At 37.5% G+C, this 24586-nt stretch overlaps 1 protein-coding gene across 9 annotated transcripts in view; it reads left to right on the plus strand.

Moving 5' to 3' along the window:
• Positions 1-1843: 1843 nt before the first annotated feature.
• LOC127453299 (ubiquitin carboxyl-terminal hydrolase 45) overlaps positions 1844-24586 on the plus strand; it is a 59424-nt gene continuing 36681 nt past the window's right edge. For 4 of the 9 annotated variants that reach the window (XM_051719588.1, XM_051719589.1, XM_051719595.1 and 1 more), the window contains exons 1-9: positions 1844-2131; positions 4035-4174; positions 4681-4789; positions 4938-5107; positions 5508-5608; positions 5740-5840; positions 22879-23027; positions 23539-23634; positions 23774-23904. In XM_051719588.1, coding sequence (XP_051575548.1) covers positions 4142-4174; positions 4681-4789; positions 4938-5107; positions 5508-5608; positions 5740-5840; positions 22879-23027; positions 23539-23634; positions 23774-23904 — 890 coding nt within the window. In that variant the 5' untranslated portion in view covers positions 1844-2131; positions 4035-4141. Of the gene's footprint in view, positions 2132-4034; positions 4175-4680; positions 4790-4937; positions 5108-5507; positions 5609-5739; positions 5841-8775; positions 8841-22878; positions 23028-23538; positions 23635-23773; positions 24326-24586 lie in introns of those variants that run through there. The other 5 variants (XR_007899398.1, XR_007899397.1, XM_051719590.1 and 2 more) reach the window with 5 other exon arrangements.

The raw sequence follows: 24586 nt of genomic DNA on the forward strand, positions 1-24586 counted from the left end.
GTAACCTTATAAAAGCTGTTTTATTCTACATGGGGCAGGGGCGCCCTTATGGGGGCTGCCATTTTAGAATCACATGACCAGCTGGATACTACTCGTTTAAACTCAGTAACCATCTTGTTCTTAGACGCTTTCACTCTTGGATTAAATTAATCACGGTTGATTGTGAATAGTGAATTTCTACAATGGCATCTGTAACTGAAAACTGCTGATTTTGAATAATGCTGCATCCACACCACTAGGTGTCACTGTCCAAGTCCAAGATAACACGAGCAAAAAGTTAATGAGTGCACCTTTAATTCACTTTTTTCAATTAAAGTTCATTAGAACTAAACATATTTACAAAGGAGAAAAAGTCAACTTCATCCTTAATTCATGAGTGTCCAGGCTTTAAAGCTTTTTTGTTAAATTCAGCTTTGTAGTTGCCTTTATGACAATTTACCATTGTTTGTGCATAGTATCCAGAGTTTAACTATGGTATTAGTAAGATCATTATAATCACAAGTAAAATAAATAAATAAATAAATAAATAAATAAATAAATAAAAATAAAAAACATCACCATGGTTAGATGTATTTATGATTTGTAATAATAATAATAATAATAATAATAATAATAAAATCGATGGAATTTGTAATGAAAAACAATATCCTAAACACATGTAGAAATAATACAAAAAAACCTCCATAAAAGTGACTTTTATTGCCCTAATATACAATATTTAATATTTTTGTAGGCTAATAATATTAGCATTTATTATAAATATATACACTATTTCTGGCAAAATACCATAGTTACTACTACAGTTAATGTTACTACAGTAACTGTCTGGTATATTTCTATAAGGGTGCTGATTTGTGGAATGAAAAGCCTGTAATTACCCTTGTGAATGGAACAATGTTTTCCTGTTTACTTCGTCACTGTAGTTTAATATGACGGACTGTTTAATCTTGTATCAACTAGCTTCAGCACAGAGCCTTTAAGTGTCTCATATAAGATGGGTTTATAACAGAGAATTCTGTGTCAAATTCAAATGGGTCGCACGCGACTCACACTGTTAACCTCGGGACAGCACGCCACAAGCACAGAGCAGGTTCGTCAGATTAGTTAGACCGGCCGCTGTTACTCTGCTGTGCCCGGCAAATGCGCTGCGCAGCTTCTGCGCCATTTCATCACACTCTTGTAGTATTTGCGGACACTAAAGAATCCAGCCAACTGTCTAAACGAAATTATACATGCATGAAGACACTCAAAGGAGTTTTCAACCGCTTATTTTTTTTATTCAGTTGTACATAGCATCAAAATTCATTTTTTAATATGAAAAATTTATTATTTACAGTGACCTCAAAGCTAGTTACGGCCATGGCTACAGTGACTAGGTTGGAATTTGCCTTTGCAATATTCCTCTGCCAGTTTAATAATTGTATTTAATTATTTACTTATTTTGATAATTGTTGTTTTATCTGAATGTTAAAACATGACATGTATTACAACGTTTTTATTATTTATTTATTTTATTTATTTATGCAGTATTATAAAGAATTATAACAGATAGTTCAGAAAGTGTAAAGGGGAAAAATCTACTTAAATGATCGTATAGTATAGTACAGTATAGACTGGATAATCTAAAAGAGAGATTCAAGGTTTTACAATAAATACTACTTTACAATAATTTATAATTACTTATTGCTTTACTTTTTTTTATTAAACGTTGTACAATAATAACCTATTTCTATTTGGAAATGTGTAAAAGTGGCCACTTTTAAAACAACTATAATAAAATATAGAAACGCGTTCGGCTAATTTGGTTTTGGCCATACAAGTACCCGTAGTGCGTCGATGAGGATGTGATCACGTGACCCACGAGATACTTGTGCTTTCTGTTCCTTACCAAATGCCACCAACTATTCTAGCAAACTCCGTTAATCAAATTAAGAACTGTATTTCGGGATTATTTGATTCCTAGTTAAGTGCTAGCTCCGAACGCTCAAACAACCAAGCTATTAACAGTTCATCTTTCATATCTAGAATCTTGAGTAAAAATATAAGTTAGCAGCCTCGCTGTTACATCTGGCCACTTGACAACTGACGTTCACTTGGTTGTGTGTCCGGAGAGGAAGGAAATATAACCGGGGTGAGTCATATTTATAACTGTCAGCCAAAAACTTTTTGAGAGTAGCTTGTAACTACTCTTTTTCAATCACTCTGTGCTGTAAACATAGCTAGCTGGTTTATTGCTGGATAAGCAAAGGCCTTTCAATGTCTATGTGTATCAGTCTTGTTTGCTCTTCTGCAGTGGTTGGACTCATAGCTATTGGATATTATCTATATTATACTCACTTCTAGGGTTCCCACTGTCGCGGAAAACCTGTAATTATCAGTACAAACTTAAAAAGAAATGGAACTTTTTTATTGTTAATATAAATGTCTCTAGTTATGCTTAGCTCTAGGCTTAAAACTGCTCTTTGTGAGTGACATCTCAATAACTGACTTAAAATCCTTATCCAGTAATCTATAATTACCATAAAGGTATAGGAAATTAATTGGTCAAAAAGTGTGGGAACCCTGCTTTTATTGATTTATCAGTTCAGGATGATGAATCTACTCTTGTCAGGAATCTTGCTTGTCTAAACTGTATTCAGATCCATTAGTCTATAAAATGAATATGGATATACATCTGATTCATTTAGAACTTGCAATTCTGTGTCTGTCCATTGAGGTAATTAATCCCTATTGAGATGTGAAAAAGTACTCTATGACTGTTATTGTTCAGAGGTTTCATTAAATATGTATCAGATGGTGGCAGATCAGGGTTTGTACTGCTGGTGCATGTGTCACGTAGTGAAAAGTCACACGGCTAAATGCAGATCTGTCGTATTCTGTAGTCACTAAGGACTCTCTGGTGTGTTTTCTAATTTATATACAGTTGAAGTCAGAAGTTTACATACACCTTAGCTAAATTCATTTAAACTAAGTTTTTCACAATTACTGACATTTAATTGTAGAAAACCATCCCTGTCTTAGGTCAGTTAGGATCACTACTTTATTTTAAGAATGTGAAATGTCAGAATAATAGTAGAGAGAATTATTTATTTCAGCTTTAATTTCTTTCATCACATTCCCAGTGGGTCAGAAGTTTACATACACTTTGTTAGTATTTGGTAGCATTGCCTTTAAATTGTTTAACTTGGGTAGCCTTCCACAACCTCTCACAATACGTTGCTGGAATTTTGGCCCATTCCTCCAGACAGAACTGGTGTAACTGAGTCAGGTTTGTAGGCCTCCTTGCTCACACACACTTTTCAGTTCTGCCCACACATTTTCTATCAGATTGAGGTCAGGGCTTTGTGATGGCCACTCTAATACCTTGACTTTGTTGTCCTTGAGCCATTTTGCCACAACTTTGGAGGTATGCTTGGGGTCATTGTCCATTTGGAAGACCCATTTTTGACCAAGCTTTAACTTCCTGGCTGATGTCTTGAGATGTTGCTTCAATATATCCACATAATTTTCCTTCATCATGATGCCATCTATTTTGTGAAGTGCACCAGTCTCTCCTGCATCAAAGCACCCCCACAACATGATGCTGCCACCCCCATGCTTCACGGTTGGGATGGTGTTCTTCGGCTTGCAAGCCTCACCCTTTTTCCTCTAAACATAATGATGGTCATAATGGCCAAACTTTTCAATTTTTGTTTCATCAGACCAGAGGGCATTTCTCCAAAAAGTAAGATCTTTGTCCCCATGTGCACTTATAAACTAGTCTGGCTTTTTTACGGCAGTTTTGGAGCAGTGGCTTGCTGAGCAGCCTTCCAGTTTATGTCGATATAGGACTCATTTTACTGTGGATATAGATACTTGTCTACCTGTTTCCTCCAGCATCTTCACAAGGTCCTTTGCTGTTGTTCTGGGATTGCTTTGCACTTTTTGTACCAAACTACGTTCATCTCTAGGGGACAGAATGCATCTCCTTCCTGAGTGGTATGATGGCTGTGTGGTCCCATAGTGTTAATACTTGCGTACTATTGTTTGTGCAGATGAACGTGGTATCTTCAGGCATTTGGAAATTGCTCCCAAGGATGAACCAGACTTGTGGAGGTCTCAATTTTTTTTCTGAGTTCTTGGCTGATTTCTTTTGATTCCCATGATGTCAAGCAAAGGGGCACTGAGTTTGAAGGTAGGCCTTAAAATACATCCACAGGTACATCTCCAATTCAGTACACCTCCTGTCAGAAGCTAATTGACTAAAGGCTTGACATCATTTTCTGGAATTTTCCAAGCTGCTTAATGGCACACTTAATGTACAGAAACTTCTGACCCGCTGGAATTGTGATATAGTCAATTAAAAGTGAAACAATCTGTCTGTAAACAATTGTTGGAAAAATTACTCGTGCCATGCACAAAGTAGATGTCCTAAACGACTTGCCAAAACTATAGTTTGCTAATATTAAATCTGTGGAGTGGTTAAAAAATGAGTTTTAATGACATCAACCTAAGTGTATGTAAACTTCTGACTTTAACTGTACCACAGTGCGCAAAACATGTTTTGTCATTCGTGGTTATTCATGAGTTTAACAGTCTTAACAATTGTGTCTGGCCTCTCAAGAACACTATAATCTCACATCTAAATGAGCTGTTTAAATTGTACTCTGGGCTCTACTTAGTGAGTGACTTTTTTCCTAGATACAAATGCGGCTGAAAGACCCTTTCTCTTTAAAAACCGCAGACATGACCAAGCGGTCTAACAAGCCAAAGAAGCCTCGCGATGAAGACTCGTCCGATGAGGTTGGCGGTAAGGCAAGGTTTTAATGTAATTTCTCATGCAAATACATTTTTAGGGTATTATGCTTACCACAAAATCACAGAGAAGCACCCAATGCATGTTGTTACCCAGTAGGCATTTACTTTCAGATTATAGATTATGTTCTTGTGTCTTCTAGTGCTGACGTGCCAGCATGTGAGCAGGGCTGTGGACCTCAGCTCGGTGAAGAAGGCAGTGACAGGCAGCTTATGGTCTGTTTGCTCCGAATGCCTTAAAGAGAGGAATTTGTTTGAAGGGGAATCGGCAGGAGCACATGACATTCTTGTGTGCCTCAAGTGTGGGTTCCAGGTAAGATTGTCTCAATTTGATGGACTTATGAATGGATATCTTGTGTTTTACCCATACAGGCTGTATACTTTGTCTTTTACTCTTACTGCCCTGCAAAGCCAAAATGCAGTAACTATCCTTATTTTTTCCTTCCAAAATTGAGTTATGACCGAAACCAAGCCTCTTAAACTATGATCAGTCCTGTAAAAGATGGATCTGGTTTAACTATGCTACACAGATTCAGAGGATCCACATTTTACAACCCACATTTGGCTGGACATCCAAAAAACTTTGAAGCCAGTTTTTCTCATTTTCAGTATTGGTGTAGTTGGCTTTGAAGGGCAGCATAAAATATGTGTAACTTTTTTTTTTTTCTTATGAAAGAATATGGTAAACTTGCTGTTGTGTTTCACCCTTTTAGGGATGTAACCAAGCAGAAACTCAGCATTCCACAAAACACCAGCAAGCCCATCACTCAGACTCTCACTGTATAACCATCAGCCTCAGTACATGGAAGGCCTGGTAAGACAAAATAGATGATTCTGTATCAGTTTTAAATCACTAAAAATACCATCTAGTCTTGAAACTAAAAGACATAATAAATTTAAACTTGACATTAATGGTCATTCAGTTTCTTTTGATCTCTTCAACAGGTGCTTTGAATGTAAGGAAGAGCTCTCAACTAACTGCAATAAGAAGGCCCTGGCTCAGACTCTGGACTTCCTGCAGAAGCACTCAGCAAAGGCCTCCTCAGGTAGTTCTTGTCCCACAGCAAAACAAGACAAATGGTCTGTTCCAAAACCTAGTGAGCGTCCTCTGGAGGCAACATTTTAATACATCATAGGCGCACTCCCGAAGCGAAAGCTGTTCCAAAAGCGTGGTATCTTAATTATGCTGCCTCTTAAGATATCTTGTTCTGCTCAAATTCTAAGGTAGCCTCGGATGTATCCTTCCCCAGGTTGGCGATCCCAGAATGCACCCTTCGGCAGAAAAGTAAATCCAAGATGGCGGACAAAGCAAGAGAAATGTAGATAATAAATATACTTATAATCCATTCAATACTGAAAAGTATAGATAAATAACGGTTTAATATGATACAAAACTGACTATTTTACACAGAACGTGTGTGCTGTGCGTATTTATGCTTATTAGAGGATCGCGTCATTTCCATCACGTCACCTGTATTAAAATCAGTTGCAAGTGTCCCGTGCGCTGCACGTGAGGAGTGCTATTTAAATGATGTGCGGAGCTGCCGCCTATGTAGAGTGTTCCAAATCGCTCACTTATGAGGCATCATTTCATTAAGGATGCTGCCATAGAAGACAGCTGCCTATATAGGCAGGAGACAGCGAGGCATCTCACTAAGTTTTGGAACAGACCCAAAGTGTGGCTTTACCCTTAAAGGAATAGTTAACCCAAAAATGAAAATTCTCTCATCATTTACTCACTTTCATGCTGTTGTTGGAGTATATGACATTCTTTTTTTCTGCTGAACACAAACAAAGATTTTTAGAAGAATATCTCAGCTCTGTAGGTCCACACAATGCAAGTGAGTGGTGACCAAAATGTTTAATCTCCAAAAAGCACACACTGGCAGCATAAGTAATCCATACGACTCCAGTGGTTTAATCCATGTCTTTTGAAACAATCTAATCGGTTTTGGGTGAGAACAGACCAAAATATTGTTTTTCACTATAGATCTTGACATCAGCAGTCTCCTTGGCTATCATAATTTTAAGTTTGATTACACTTGGTGAGTGGTCACCACTCACTTGCATTGTGTGGACCTACAGAGCTGAGATATTCTTCTAAAAATCTTTGTTTGAACACTCTACATAGGCGGCAGCTCCGCACATCATTTAAATAGCACTCCTCACGTGCAGCGCACGGGACACTTGCAACTGAACTTAACTGAACTGAATACAAAATGGGACACTGAAGGGAAACGCATAGATTTTGCCAGTGAAATACTAGTGCAGTGCTTTCAGGTTGCCTCTATGATGAAACGTACATCTTCATTGTATTTGGAAACCTAAAAACGAGTAATCCCAGGTCAAAGGTTAGTGACAGACAGATGCCATTGTGCCAACATAGCGGAATTTATTTGTAGAGCACTTTTCACAATACATACCACTCCAAAACAACTTTACAAAAATAGTGCATTACAACCCCCAAGTGAGCAAGCCAAAGGTGACAATGCAAAGGAAAAGCTCTCTAATATTTAAGTTGGATAAAGAATAAACCTTGGGAAGAACCAAGACCTCTGCTTGGCACATTTAAACAAATTTATATTAACATAGGTACTCTTAGTCAATCTTAATTTGTCCAGACATACTGTAATCCAGCCACAGAATCTTTATGATGATATTGACTAATTAATTTGATATTTAGTTAAATTAAATTATAAATTAATGTAAGAATGGAGTCTATCCGTCTGTGCATTTTGGAAAAGTGCAATAAAGCCTGGAGCTTAGTGAAGACACACTACAGTGACGTCCTGAGTTTAGCTTTTGCTAGTCTTTAAAAATAATGTATTAAACTTTGTGATACTGGAATCACAAGATACTGATTCAGTTTTTAGCTCCTTAGTTTGTTACTGATCTATAATTGCTCAAAGCTCATTGGCTCCACCTAGAGTTCCAGCAGTTTACTACCTTGGAAATGTGATGGAATTCCTCTGTCACACTTTGAATATCTGCATACTTTATATAACAACGTTTAATATCTGCATGCATAAGAGTAAATAGACCGAATTTATATAATTTAAGATATTTCAGAGAGCTGGTGTGGTGTTTTGTTAAAGCTCACAGCTGACAAACAGAAGTTTGCTGATTTGAACACTTAAAGGAGCACCATGAAACATCACCATTGTGCCCTTGAGCAAGGTACTTTACCCCTGATTGTTTGAGTGGGACAGTCCCTTTAATAAGTGTTCAATATCATATGCTTACACAGGCATAGCAAAAACAAGTGGCAATCAGAATGGGATTAGTGCTTAACAAACAAATGACGTGAAATAAATCCTGCTGTTGGGACCAGAAGTTTCTTCTCTTTTAATAACTGGTGGGACCACTTATATATGATGTCAGATAGGTCACTCAGGACTCGCACACAAATTTTTGCTATCGGGGGAAAATCCCCCCATATGTGCATATCATGTCAGAACCCGCTGTCTATCAAACATATTTTATTGGATTGTAATATTTCTACTCTTTTATTCCATTGACACCCTTGAAAAGGTTTTTAACAAAATTAGTCCAAATTTAGCTTGAGTTAAAAAATAAATCTTAAACATCTTTAGTTTTACTTTTATTATTTTAACCTGCTTTTCGCCATGGAAAATAGCCATTGATGCTGGCATGGTGTTAAGAAACAAACAAACACAGGCATAGATTTGTACTTTTGAAAGCAATATATTGAAACATAACTTGTTGTAACACAGTGTTATATTTGAAAACTCATTGCTTATTGGAACAAAGCACTACACACTACTGTACCTCCTCTGCAATGACTGGTTTTACTTTTGAGAAGCCATTTCTCCATTAGTATAAATTTCCAACTCTTAAAGTTCAGTGGATAAGATTGATTGTTTCCAGCGATATCAGATACATGCAGGGCATGATCAATTGCATCACATGAAGTTAATGCTGATATTGATTTCTCCTTTTTCTCATTTTGGTTGTATTTAGGTCTTATTATGTTTTTTTAATTGGATGAATCTCCCAAAGCCTCTTAAAAATGTTTCCACTACAAGGTAATATTTCACCTCAAAATTATATTTTACCTCAAAATTATATTTTGCTTAATTTTCAAGCCTATATTTGGGACCATTAAGATTTTTTGCATTGCAATATCACTTTCATGATAGTTAAGGACATTTATCATAATTTACTGAAATATTACTCTATTATAGTAATCAGATTGTTTTGAAGAAACCGCAGTAATTACATTATGGTTGTCGTGCTGCAGTAAAAAGCATGCCCGCTCTTCTCTTTATTCAAGTTTCAATTAAGTGCCATGAAAGGCTGCTGGTTTTCTCTGGTATGGAATAATCTCATCCACAGAAATGTTAATATAAGAGACCTTAATTTTATTTATTTTTTAAAGCTGCATTGTGTAATTTCTGTGGCACTCGCGTCACCAAATGGAATTGCAAATATAATGGCTGTTTTCCAACACTCACCCCATCTTCCACTGTTCACAAAACAGTCCTGCCCCAAAGGTCAAGCCGCTCAAACAGACAGCAACATTAAAAGTGCCATAGAGCAACAGTGTTCATACTTTTGAATGGAAGTAATCAGCCTACAATTGACTTAAAGAGTTATTTTAACATTGAAAAAATTACACACATAATATTTAAATATTTATATTAAGTCAGAGACATGGAGCAACGGATAGTGTACAAGTTGTTATGCTCACAGGGACGCAGGTTCAAATCTGGCCTTCATCCCGTTTGATCCCATTCCCCCACTCTCCCTTTTCCTCTACTGTCCTGTGTAGTCTACACTCTACACAGATTTTAAGAAAATATACAGTACTATGCAAAAGTCTTAGGGGCATTATAGTTTTCACAAAAACATTTGTCTTAAATGTTAAATATCTTGCTTTTAATGTATCAGAAGTAAATATAAATGTTAGATTTCAACATTCCTTTTGCAAATAAAATTGAATAGAAGAAGAACAAGGAGCCCTATGACAGATGGTATGGCCCCACAGAGCCCAGATCTCAACATCACTGAGTGAGTCTGGGAGTACATGAAGAGACAGATGCAATTGAGACAGCCTAAATAGATGTACCAAGCAAAATTGGTGCTCTTTTGAAGGAAAAGGTTGTCACACCAAATATTGATTTAGCTTTTTTATGTTTACTGGACTTTTTGGATAATGTTAATTAATACATGAAAACTATTTGTGGCATTATTTTTGAAGACATTCTCTCTATGCAACATTTTTCACAAGTGCCTAAAACGTTAATTTTGCACAGTCCTGTATTAAAATTTAATTAAACAGAGGGAGAGATTATAATGCTTGACAATAAATGAAGAGACTATCAAAATGATTATTTACTTTGTGCTCAGCAAAGCTTATGTATAAAATTTCACATAGCAAAGAAATATGCTACCACCTTGTCCTTGTGCAATACTTAACAGTCCTTGAATCAGTTTCTGTCCCTATAAAGCTAAGCTCAGCTTAACTGGTCTCCTGCCACTCCAGGGTCTGTGCAAAGCTTCCACACAGCCAGACTCTTTCTGCAGAAACTGTGCTCCAATTCTGTTACTGCTGCATGGCTGCACTCATTAATGGCATTAGGCGCTTGAGTGGTGCTCCCCGGCCGGATTCCCTAAAGAACGACTGCAGCTGTTTAGAGATGGGATCTCATGCTCTGCTCCTCCCCCTGCCCTGCAAGAGCTCCTATGATTTCTCCACTCTCACTCTGAGCCTTTGGGAGAGAGTCTCGTTTTCTCCAGGAGGCAAGCCTTTTTCGTATGTCTAGTGGGATGTATCCTCAGCTTTTGAGAGGCTGTGGATGTTGTGCATGGGGATTTTCACTTGTTAAATAGCTATGTTGCCCCTACTACTCCAAACACATACTTGTATTGCCTGGTTAAGAGCGTTTGGGTGCTACCATAATGGTGTGTCGATAAGAAAATGGGGACAGAAAATCTTTCTTTCCTCTTTATTAATGGTTGGTTTTTGGCTGTGTGCTGGTTCCTTTGGCATGTACACAACAAACGCCAACATTTCCTGCCCAAATAACTGCAACTATGGGGAAGTGAATGGCTTGTAACTAAAATTCAAGGGATTTCAACCAATTATTAACAAGATTTAAATCTGAAATGCATAACCATGTCATCGTTAATGGTTAAGTGTTTAATTTCTGCGCCACCAAACAGACTTTCAAAAATACGCTTTTTTCAAAACAGCTTTCTGAATTTGTCTTCCCATGATCAACCTAACAGATAGTCCCGCCCCCAATGCATGCCATTGGTCATGTCGTTGCTGTGTCTCATGAGACGGGTTGTTTCAAACAAACAGGAATTTTCATATCACCACAGAGACACAGTGTTTACAGTTTACAGTGTTTACAGGCAAAATTGGCTTATAGTTGTCTCTGCATATTAAGCTGGGGTAGGAGAAAGTTTTTTTTAACCCTGAAAAAGTTACACACTTAGCACATCCTGATCTCCCAACGTAACTTTGACTCAACCAAATGTGCGGCCGGACTACCTGTTTGTTCAATCAATGGCAGACTTGGGGAGTGTTCTCAAAAGCTGTTTGAAAACAACGTAATATTTTAGCAAATCCATTTAATTGGTGTTAGTGACAAAATTTTGGGGGATGGTGTCTTGTAGTTGGTAAAGTCTTTCAGGCCTCTCCACACTGATGCAGTGTCGTTAGCTGAAAACAGTTTTTTCAGCTTTTCAGAATGACTTCTTTTAGCCACTCTAATCTCCTTTGTCAGTCTGTTTTTGGCCTGACTGTACAAGATTTATCCCCACTACTGTAAGAATCCTCTTTGGCCTGACGAAGCTGCCTGAGTCTGAGTTAAAAGTGTGATTCTAAAACAAAGAGTGTACAGTGCCATGCAAATTGGTACACTGGGTCTCAAAACAGCTAGTACAGGAGAAGTCAGAACCCAAGTTGGTCTTCACCTGGCCACAGGAGCGATTAAATTGCCAAGAGTGTCCATGTAATGGATATTGGCATTTTTAGAAACACCATGTCCCATGGCAGATTCTTCCAGCTCCGGTCAGACTTGCATTTGGCCAACAGTTTGGAGAAGATGCTACAATGCACACAAGCGTATATTTATCAAATCGACCAGCAAGTACAGATAAACACACCCACAAACGCACACAGACATATGCACACATACACAGACTCGCACTGCATGCAAGGAACAAAAATAATCAATTACGTTTTTTGAGACTTCATCTCACCATACAACAACCTTTTTTCTACATTCTTATTGCATTATTTATTGCTACAGTATGTATGTTCTTTTCAAAATCTTTAAGATTAGTTTACATAATGTATAAGTTTAAACTCTAGTTCACATTTATGGTTAATACACTAAAAATATGAGGAACCCTATTAAAAGTTTCTTGAAATTTTGTGTTGCTTCAGTCGTGGTGTCCATTGTAGTGGACATGAAAAAAATGGATTTTAGACTAATTTCATAATGGAGAAGAGTAAATATCAACTGGGTAAAAAGAAAGTTTTGCTCAGTGGAATAAAATCAGGTCTGAAGGGGCTAATAGGTGAAATAGGCAGTTAAAAAACCCCACTAAATTAGAGGCCACACCCACTGTTAAGCCCATGTTAAAGGAATAGTTCACCAAAAAAGTTATAATTCTCTCATTATTCACTCACCCTTGTGCCGCCTCAAACTTGTATAACTTTCTTTCTTCTGCAGGACACAAAGATAATTTGAAGGAGATATGATGTGAATAGATCCATACAATGCACGTCAATGGGGTCCAAGCTCCAAAAAGGGCGTAAAGGCAGAAAAAAGGTAATCCATACGGCACATGTGGTTCAATCCATGTGTTCTGAAGTGATACAGTCGGTTATGGGTGAGAACAGACCAAAATCTAACCACTTTTTTTTTTTATTATAAATCTTTACATCTGCAGTCTCCTAGGCGCAATCATGATTAATTACAAAATTTTTTTTGATTGCTTCAAAAGACATGGAATTACATTTTTTTATTCAAATGAATTACATTTATGCAGCCTTTATGTCCTTTGTGTAGCTTGCAAGTGTTGGACCCCATTGACTTGCATTGTATGGATATAGTCACATCATATCTCCATCAAAATATCTTTATTTGTGTCTGCAGAAGAAAGTCATAGAAGTTTGAGATGGTATAAGGGTAAGTAAATAATAATAATAATTAATTTATAATTTTATTTATTTATCACACATTATACATTTTGCACATATACAGTGAAATTCTTTTTTTTTTTCACATATCCCAGCTAAGCTGGGGTCAGAGTGCAGGGTCAGCCATGATACGGCGCCCCTGGAGCAGATAGGGTCAAGGGCCCAACAGTGGCATCTTGGCAGTGCTGGGGCTTGAATCCTCGACCTTCTGATTAGTAACCCAGAGCCTTAACCGCTGAGCCACCACTGCCTGGGGCTGGAGTAAATGATGAAAACCCTTATAAACAGTCTCCTACTTTGTGATTTTCTTCTGGTGAGGACCAGAAGTTAGCTGGTGCTGGGCTGTGGTGTTGGGCCAGAGTTGGGCCACCTCCAGCCCACATCCTTCTCAGCCAGCTCTTTAAATTACCTGTTGCCATTCTTCTATGCTTATTGTTCCTGCTGGCAGGCTGAATAAATGAGGGAGAAATGGGCTCCCATTGTGGCTGTGAAATGGACTGGCGCTGGCATAGAAGAGCTGGTGTAATTGCATTTCCCCAAAATTTGAAGGCCAGGGTTTTTTTTTAGGCAGAGGCTGTTGTTGTGTTTGCTTTTTCTCATAGACCCACAGCACAAAACAGCCCCAGCAAGAATTTTCCAGAATCTATAATAGTTTTCCACAATAACAGCAGGGAGAAGAAAAAAAATCTATTAACTGTGCTCTTTCACCTAAAAAAAGGCATTCAGCTCAAGTAACAGAGACTTGGTAGAAAGAGACTTGACCTCAGAGAGCCAGGCTTGCACTTGAAACACAGCTGGGCAGGCTTTGTTTGAGGAAAACAAACTATTGCATTTTTTTTTTAATGCAATAGCTTTAAATGTCTTAATTTATTTATTTTTAACACATATTTTTTATACAGTTTGCATGAGTAGCCTGAGTCGATGAGGCTATTATTGTTCATTAAATAGAAGCATCGTAAAAATATGTCATTGAGGTTTTTACAGCTAAGTGCTGTTGATTACTGAGGATAGTTAGCCTTGGGTGAGAGAATTCTCTTCTATTTAGGTCAATCCAGGGCCAACATGAGCAGCACATTTCTGTGTGTGTGTGTATGTGCACTAAAGAAACAAGACGTTGGATATCCTTGGCCTCAGATGGCAATGAAGCACGGTTTTCATGCCCTGTGGTCATAACAAATTAATAAGACATTTGGTATTGCATGGCCTTCCTCATGACTGCTTGCTGTCTTAAGCCTGAGGAGAGCTGCCCTTCACTTTGTGAAAAAAAAAAAAAAAAAGATTTTGAATAGTTCGCATATTCAGTGCATTCAATGCGATCAATCCATGATTGACCCTTCTCGGAAAGTTCTCCTCTGCAATGCCACAAACATTCAATAGTTTCGTGAACCTTGTTTCAGTGCCTTTCTTGCTGCATCAATGACTTGTAGCACTTTTGTAGCAGTTTTTTTACCTTTTAAATTCATCACAGTTTTGGTTTCCACAATGTACTTAAAATGTTCTGCAACTGCAGTTGCTTAACTGGATTGCATTGCACTTGTTTTGCCTTAAAGTTCCTATGAAAGATCTTGCCTGGACACAGTCAGAAACTCATGTACCATTCTCTTTGTCACTTGTGCATTTGGAGAGGGCTCTGTGGGGAGGAGTGGAGTGGATCGCTGATCGTTTAGGCTGCCCCGGGTACATGTTCAACAGTGTCACTCCTGCCCATATTTGGTGGCTGAGCAAGGAGAGCCAGGTGGTGGTGCTGAGTGTGGGACAGTCAAGCGTGACCATGGTGCATGCTTACATTTTCCTTCACTAACTGCTGTAGGGAGAGGAAAAATCTGTTTTTCCATATGCTTGTGCTGGGCACTGCCCCCTCCACCCACCTCCCCCAGTCCCCTCTTCGCATCTCCTTCCCTGCCTCACTGGCAGATGGCTCTGAACATTGTTTACCTTGATCAGCGGTCCCAGATGCGAGGTGACTCCATAGGCATTCCCAATCTGCACAGTTATTCTCCTGTTCTGTTAAAAAAACGGGCTTGACAAAACACAAACACACACTTGTATTACAAAAAGTCAACTTTTTCACGTACTCTTTCACTTATTACTCGTTGTTCTGTTTGCTCATTGTATGGGCTGTGCAGAGTGTCACCATTGTCCACACTTGTTTGCACTACGGTGAATGTGGACATATGGGCTCCGTCCCTTAAGGCTGTGTGGACACAGACAAACTTCCAGATGTTTTTCATACAGAGCTCCAGATGCTTTTGGCTCCACTTAGGAATAGCAGCACTCCAGTCTATTGTTTTGATGCCTGATTACCTCCTGTGAGAAAATCACGGGGACACAGAAGCTGCCCACTTCAGATTCTAATGGATTCATTTTTTCCAAGCTGAGTCATTGTCAAGTTAAAGGGATAGTTCACCCAAAAAAATTTAAATTCTGTCATCATTTACTCACCCTCATATTGTTCCAATCCTGTATGACTTCTTGAACACAAAGTGAGATATTGGGTAGAATATTAGCCTCAGTCACCATTCATTTTCAATGAATGGAAAAAGATACAATGAAAGTAATGCCTAGTGGACACTACATGACTCAAGCTCGTCTCCTTTGATGTTTTGAGTTGGCGACTGGTCTGCGACGAGAAGTCTTAGATCTCATGACGAACAGTCTTGTGACAGTTTTCAAAACAGCTTGATATCTAGACATCTTGTCATGAGGTGTGAGCACTGTCCCGACGAATGAGAGACCGTTATGAGCCAAAACCAATTAAATATAGAGAAGGAGAAGAGAAGGGCAAGGTATTAGGAAGCTGAAGACAAAAAATATTTAGAAAATAAAATTAAATTTCACCCACATCTCCCTACTCACTGTCTTTATTATTTTCAGCTGTTTTATTATTTTTTTCTTTTACAAATTAGGGCAAATAAGTGTAAAAATGGGTGCGAGCCATTCTTCCATGTTTGTTGAAAAAGGAGAGCAAAGTATTGAATAGCAGGAGACAAAAAAAGTTAGAAAATAAAATAAACCATCAGTCACATCTCCCCACTCGCTGTTTTATTATTTTCAGCTGTTTTTATTTTTATTTTTTTCCTGTGCAAACGGTGCCTATAAGTGCAAAAACGGGCAAGAGTTGTTCTTTCATGTTTGTTGACATGTTATCAAGAATAAACTGCATGAGTTTGTGAATGAATTTCATTATCTTAAAATTAAGATGCATTTTGGGTGATCCATTTGAAACAGGATGATGCTGTAGGCAGCTGTAACGGCTGTTTTTTTGCCGGTTACGTGCAGATTAAAAGGGAAATAAGTATATGATTGGAAAATTTTAAAAAGAGAATGCAAGAATTTGCACAATAGGGACAGAGATATGAGCAGCATGCACACTTATAGGTACTGCACTAAAATAACTCAGAATTCTGATCTAAATGTCATGTTTGTGAATAATTAAGAGAAACTGTGTGCCGGTTTTTAGTACTTTTTCGTCTTTTACTTTTTGTGCTTTATTATCATTCAGTAATACACAGACGTAATGATTGATGTAGCTTGTGTCCTCGAAATCTGAACACAAGTGGTAAAAAGAGACGACCAGGTGTAACGGTGATGTGCCTTGCTTGTACTGTACATTTGTGATCGGATCACCCAAAACACATCATAATACCAGTGTACACATGTTCTCAGATGGGGGTGAATGGTCGTGTAGTTGATACACTACAGTCCTGTATTGTGTGCACCAGCACGACAGAAAACAATACTGTGAGTCGCAGAGCGCTGACTTTAAGTCGTGTAGTGTACACTTGGCTTAAGTAAAAGAAAGTAAAGCAAGTAAAAGAGTAAATGATGACAAAGTTTTCATTTTTGTATGGAAGATGTAATGAAAGTAAAAATAAATGAAAAAAATTAAATAAAAAATGAAAAGTGAGTTAATGACAGTATTTTCATTTTTGTGTGAAATGTCCAAGGTGTAATATTGGGCCAATTTGTGAGTGTCTTTGGTTCTGCATAACATTTGGGCCAGCTCCGGAGAGCAATGTTGTACAAAGGAAAACCAATTTACTTCTTGAATCAGAGAACTTTTGACCTTGGGCCAATGCAGCAATATGGATTCAGAGGGGGGACAAAAACGTGATGAAGCTGTGGACACAGGAATGTCAGTTCAACTTAAAAAACATTGCAAGACATTTAGTGTTGTGTTTACTCACCTATTGCATTCCATTCCTATTGCTTGGTCGTGATTGGCTGAATTTGTGTAAATAGCTTATAAAAGTATTGCAGCCTTAGAGTTCACGTTCATCTATGTGTCAGCTTGGGTGCTTTTACCAACCCCCCTGGTATTGTCCAGCAGACATTTGTCAAAGCCAGGTGTTGAGTTGACCTTGACTTGAGTGCAAACATCCCCTATCTGCACAGGCATTCAACAGCCTTACATGTCTATAATTGTATGTTAAAGTGTTTTTTTCTCTTAACTCTGTTGAGCATATAGAAATGCAAAGGAATGTTTTATATTTTTTTAGATATGTATTGTTTGTCCAAAAGATGACTTTCAACCTGTCTCCTTCCATTTTGTTTAGTATTTGTGGATCTTTCCCATATTGAAGAGGTATGTAAAAATTAATGCAACCAAAGGCAGATAAACATCATACCTATACAAATTAAGTAATTTTCTCCACTTTCCTAAGCAGAAATCGTTCATGCAAGAATAATTGGGGCATAAATATAAAGCATATTATAACACTTGAGGGCAGAATAGACCATAGATATGTATGAAACCTACACATGTATATACAGTTGAAGTCAGAAGTTTACATACACTTAGGTTGAAGTCATTAAAACTCATTTTTTAAACACTCCACAGATTTATTAGCAAACTATAGTCTTGGCAAGTCATTTAGGACATCTACTTTGTGCAGGACATGTAATTTTTCCAACAATTGTTTACAGACAGATTGTTTCACTTTTAATTGACTATATTACAATTCCAGTGTGTCAGAAGTTTACATACAGTAAATGAACTGTGCCATTAAGCAGCTTGGAAAATTCCAGAAAATGATGTCAAGCCTTTAGACAGTTAGCCAATTAGTTTCTGATAGGTGGTGTACCTGTGGATGTATTTTAAGGCCTACCTTCAGACTCAGTGCCTTTTCACTTGACATCATTGGAAAATCAAAAGAAATCAGCCAAGAACTCAGGAAAAAAAACTGAGACCTCCACAAGTCTGGTTCATTCTTGGGAGCAATTTTCAAACACATGAAGGTACCACGTTTATCTGTACAATGAAAAGTACGCAAGTATAAACATCATGGGACCATGCAGCCATCATACCATGCAGGAAGGAGACACATTCTGTCTCCTAGAGATGAATGCATTTTGGTGCAAAAGTGCAAAGCAATCCCTGAACAACAGCAAAGGACCTTGTGAAGATGCTGGAGGAAACAGGTAGACAAGTATCTATATCTACAGTAAATCCCAACCATGAAGCATGGGGGTGGCAGCATCATGTTGTGGGGGTGCTTTGCTGCAGGAGGGACTGGTGCACTTCACAAAATAGATGGCATCATGATGAAGGAAAATTTTGTGGATATATTGAAGCAACATCTCAAGACATCAGCCAGGAAGTTAAAGCTTGGTTGCAAATGGGTCTTCCAAATGGGCAATGACCCCAAGCATACCTCCAAAGTTGTGGCAAAATGGCTTAAGGACAACAAAGTCAAGGTATTGGAGTGGCCATCACAAAACCCTGACCTCAATCCGATAGAAAATTTGTGGGCAGAACTGAAAAAGCATATGCAAGCAAGGAGGTCTACAAACCTGACTCAGTACACCAGTTCTGTCTGGTGGAATGGGCCAAAATTCCAGCAACTTATTGCAAGAAGCTTGTGGAAGGCTACCCAAAACATTTGACCCAAGTTTAACAATTTAAAGGCAATGCTACCAAATACTAACAACGTGTATGTAAACTTCTGACCCACTAGGAATGTGATGAAAGAAATAAAAGCTGAAATAAATCACTATTACTCTCTACTATGCAGCAGCACGTCTGGTCTTTAATAAACCAAAGAGAGTGCATGTTACACCACTCCTCATCTCTCTCCACTGGCTGCCGGTTGATGCACATATCAAATTCAAGGCTCTGATTCTGGCATACAGAACAGTCGCTGGGTGTGCTCCAGCATACCTAAAATCATTTATGCAGAGCTACGCGCCCACTAGAAGCCTGCGGTCGGCTAAGGAATGTCGCCTTATTGTACCAACAAAAAGAGGCACCAAAATACTTTCCCGGACTTTCAGCTTCATCGTAACACGTTGGTGGAATGACCTTCCCAACTCCATCCGTGAAGCGGACTCACTCTCTGTCTTCAAAAAACAACCAAAAACACATCTTTTCCATGAGCACTTAACCAGTAATTTAAAAAAATAATAATAATAATTATATATATATATATATATATATATAATTTTTTTTTTTTTTTTTTTCTTGTTGCACATTAATTTGTTTTGAATACTACTCTGATGCTAGTGAAACTTTGTAATATGGCACTTTTCATACCACTGTCTCCTTAAGATGATTCACTTATGTCTTCCTCTTTTGTAAGTCACTTTGGATAAAAGTGTCTGCCAAATGAATAAATGTTAATGTACTATTATTCTGATATTTCACATTCTTAAAATAAAATAGTGATACTAACAGACCTAAGACAGGGAATGTTTTCTACGATTAAATATTAGGAATTGTGAAAAACTGAGTTTAAATGTTTTTGGCTAAGGTGTATGTTAAACTTCTGACTTCAACTGTAATATTAGTTACTTATGCTCATACAAGTTATTTGACATGTAGAGGCCTGGGTTTCCATCCTGGTTGTTTTAAATCTGATTAAACTGTTAGATGTTCTCAACCATGCCCTTAAATGGAAAGTAAAACTGTATTTAATTCTAAAGTTATTTAAGTGCTTTGACTTCTTGGAAGAACAACAACTACCTTGAAAAAAATATATTAGTAATGAATTAATTTTAAATAAATTAATATTATAATGAATATTAGTAAAAAAAAAATAAATAAATCAGAAAACCTGTGAGAGTGCCTGGAATGCAGTGTTCTTAATCATACACTTCTTTTTGGGTGTACATTCTTTAACTCTTAGGTAGCATATACAAATCTTTTTATTACAGAAATTGTATTTTTAATTAAAATATTTTTTTTTAAAGCAATTTTCCTCTGATTGAGAGAGATGAAAATGTCAAAATAAAGGGGCTTCCTAAACATACATGGAGAGTCAGAAAATAGGGCACAATCTCCTTCATTAATATACAGGACTCTGGTGGTTAGGATAGGTATGTTTTCTTCCCTGAAACACCCCTGCTATTTGCTGATGCATAAACAGCAGTGTAAAACAGTGTAAATAGTGGGATTTGTAAGAGGCAAGTAGCACCAGGCTGGCTTTCTCTCTCATTCTCAGTGCCTGGGGTGCTTGCAGTTGTTTAGTTCGTTAATGCTTAATTTGACAGAAAGCTACTTGTGTTGTCCTTCACAAGTGGTGCGAATGAGGATAGAATAAAAAAATAAAATAAAAACGATGAGCAAGTTGATGTTCTTTATTATAGCCTTTTAAAAGGACTTGTTCACAGTCTTTTTGCAAATCGTGTTTACTACCTTTGAGTTAACAATGCATGACAATTTTAATGTTACACAATCATACAGTACAGACAAATGATGTGTTGGATTTACTTACAAAATATGTGTAGCATTTTTCATCATGATTTTTAAGTAAATTCAACTTATGGTCATTCTATGTCAGCTCAACTAGAAAACCTTATATACACATGTACACATGTATCAGTTCATTCAACTGTTACATTCACAATAACAAGATTTAGCAACTAATAGCAAGTTGTTTCAAACTAACATTAATATCACTGTTTTTACTTAAAGAAAATAAGAACTGAGGTCAGGCATTAAACTTGATTCCCAAAGTGCACAGAATGCTGCACTTATGCTTCATCTACAGTATGCGTATTCACATGCTCAAGGAAAAATTACTTGAATTGAACAGGATCCAAGTTGACCACTAAGGGAACACTAATCGGCCAACTGGTGACTTTACATTAAACAGCTATTTACAGTAATACAATATCAGTAATACTAAAAATAGCTAAAATCTCTATGAATGCTTAACAACAACTAATTAAATGCCCACTTAAGTTCCTTTTAACCAAAAAAACATGCTTAAATTATTCAAGTGCAAGGGCTTATGGGTATTCCCCACAACCTCAGTTCTGTACTTGATTAAGTTAGTAGTACTTAAAATCTTTTGTAAACTAAAAAGGTTCAAGGAACTCATGATTATTCATTTACTTTATATAACTTATGTAACTAAGTTCACCTTAAAATTGATATTTTGTGTTTTACACACAAATGAAAATTAAGGAAAGCTAAAAATTGTATAAATATGTACAGTACATTTCTGAGTTGACACTATTTTTATACGTTATGGTTGTTGAGACATGTTTTTTTTTATTTTTTTTTTTTAGTTGACTATGTTCAGGAGGTTGATTGTTTTATGTTTTCCATGTATTCTGTGTATTATGCTAAATGTAAAATGTAAGAAAATTTAAAATATTGATTTAAACATGACTGTGGCTGGTACAGCTTTTCAACAAATGTGAAAAGCACAGTATACAAGATAGAGTGATGGATGGATGGAGATAAGAGATATATAGATATATATAGAAATTCAGCAGAATACAAAATACATATTTATATTTAATGATTGGTTAAGCAATTGTCCAATCAATTTTAATATAATATGTGATTGCAATTTTAAAATTGCTTGACAGATTTTGCAGGTATTGCTGTTCAGAAAAAAAAAAAATAAAATAGAATGGAAAAGTTTTCAGTAATGTTAGCACATTGTCATTGTTAAATTAAATCACTGTATTGTATCAGTCTTGTTGAAATGCTTAGGCGTAATCAGGGTTTCCTGACTTAGTGAGCTATTTAAGGGACCGACTGCTCACTCAGAATTAACGTGCAGGTTGCCTCGATATCTCCTAAGTGTTTAGGACAGTGCACCGGTCATTTCTCTTGAGGTTTGCTGTTTTTGTGCAGAAGATTCTCCCTTTCTCTCTCTGTGGGCCTTGTGTTTACCCGTCTAGGCCAAGAAGCTCCCGCAGAGTCATGGCAGTAGTGGGGGGCAGCTGGGCTTGCTCCATGCTCCCTAACCAGTGTACTTTTATCCAGCTGTCATCTGCAGCCTCTCCCAGCTGCTACCCATCATGTTAACCCATTTATGCTGCAGAAAATCAGGCGGGGTGGGGGACTCTAATGCTCCAGGGGGGACTAAGACCAGGCCAACTCTAGAACAGATCCTCACATAGCAGAAGATACACTTTTCTAGAATAAATTTGCTTTGCTTAAACATTACGTCAAGTTTTCATCTTTTTGTAATTTAGCAGCAAACTAAATTACAAAATGCAGAAGAGATACTTTACTTACCAACTTGTTAGTTAGATTAGACTAGACTAGAAGAGAGACTGATAATCAGTTTGAACTATATTATTTTACAGACCTTTATATTTCTCTACTTAATCAGTTAGTGGTTTCCTTATATCGTGTTTACTGATAAATGGCAAAATCTATTTCCATATCTCTGTTCGGAACCATTCCAGTTTGTCATAATTGACTTCATTTGTCAATAAAACTGCTGTGTTTTTTATTTTTTATAGATACTCATAAAGCATGTTATAATGTTATGTATTCTGTATGTTATTGTTTTATTAGTTATTTATATATATTTTTATTTATCATGTCACAAAGCCAGAATTATAGAGTAATTAATCAGTATTCGGATCTGAAAAAAATAAATCAATATATCGGTAGATCTCTAGACTAGACACGTTAACTTGACTTCTGTCCTGTCCTTTAGGAACAACTTCAAAAATTATCAAGCTCCGAGAGGAACCCACTGAGTATATGGACTCTCAGAGAGGGAAGAGTCCAGCGAACAGCACTCTTATCCCTGTCAAGGGCATCAGCAATCTAGGCAACACCTGTTTCTTCAATGCTGTAATGCAGGTAAAGTCATCATGAATGAGAGCTCACATCACTCGCTTTTAACTTTGGTGTCTGTCAGTTCTGTGCATTTGGGTTGGTGGTAGCCTAATGGTTTGTTATCTGGGCTGTCAACACAAATACATAAAAAAAAACAGTATGCTGTGTGGAAGCATTGATAACATCACTGCATCACTGTTATGGCCTTCAGCGAAACTCAACATATGCAGTTTAATATATGGAACTTTGATTTGTTGTTCAAACAGCTGATGTCAGAAACATAACTATAGCGAAAGGGGAAAAAGTGTACATTTACAAAAAATTTACAAAATTGCTATCATTTAGTCAGTTTGAAAATTGATGTCAAGTTGGGGCATTCAAACGGGGCTGTTGTACCGTTTCTTGCTGCTTTTTTATTGTGTAGCGCATGAACACCACATTTTTAAAAGCTTTGTCAAGTTAAAAGAACTTTTAAAAATTGTTTAATAAGCCGATACTGTACTTATCTCAAATATCATAATGTTTTTTGGTGTAGAATCTCTCCCAAACACATATGCTGAATGACCTGATTCAGGAAGTCAAGGAGAAAGGTCATAAGATGAAGATCTGCCCCACTGCTGAGTATAACTTGGTACATTCCTCATCACACCTTTAATAGACTGGTTCAGTCCAACCTTTGTTCTGTTCTCAGTCATGATAGTTTTCTGATTTATAGTGAAACATCTCACCTCTCTGTATGGAAGTAATATGGGTGCTGTGCCTTCTTCCAGGGGCCACTTACTGTGACGTTACCCAGCCCAGAACCCCTCACTTCAGCCATGTTCCTGTTCCTCCAAAGCATGAAGGAGCCTGGGAAAGGGCCTGTCTCCCCAAAGATCCTCTTCAACCAGCTCTGTCAGAAGTATGTCTACATTTTCGCTATTTGTAAAAACACTAAAGAAGCACTGCGCATCAGCTCCGACATACCTAAACCATTCCAGTAATGGAATAAACACTTTGATACGAATTGGATTGCCATACTTCAGATTTAATGTTTTATGTTGTGGAATGCCATTCTGTTACAGCAGGGCGGATCAGTGATTCAGAACATGGCTAATTGGTTGTCACTGTACGCTAAGTGGTTTTCGGGTTACGCTTTAAACTTATTGACTGGCTGGTTGGATTCCCTGCTCTCATGGATTGACTTTACAGTGTGTGCAGGCTTAACAGTTCTCTGGCTGTTGTTTGAACATTGTTTGAACGTGCTGAATGGTTGGGTGGCTCAGGCAGGAGCCTGCCAGGCAGTTGGGTGTCTCTCTGGTGCTTCTGTGATATGAACTCAGGTACTGTGCCTTTAGCAGACCTGTGGGTTTGCATGTGTACATGGGCGGCATCCTCACCTGGCACCATCTCAGCCTTAAGTGCAGCTATTCATTTGTGCACGAATGCACACAAACACATGCCTGTGTATGTATATGTCAACCAATATGGTACAGTAAATGCAGATATTTAGAGAACAGTGTGGCTGATGGCTTTATGTCTTTATGAAGAGGACAAAATAGAATGAAGCAGTTCTAAAATTAAGTTACTGTAGCTAAATGTGT

The sequence above is a fragment of the Myxocyprinus asiaticus genome, chromosome 15 (assembly GCF_019703515.2).
Source record: "Myxocyprinus asiaticus isolate MX2 ecotype Aquarium Trade chromosome 15, UBuf_Myxa_2, whole genome shotgun sequence".
In the NCBI taxonomy this organism is placed as follows: Eukaryota; Metazoa; Chordata; class Actinopteri; order Cypriniformes; family Catostomidae; genus Myxocyprinus; species Myxocyprinus asiaticus.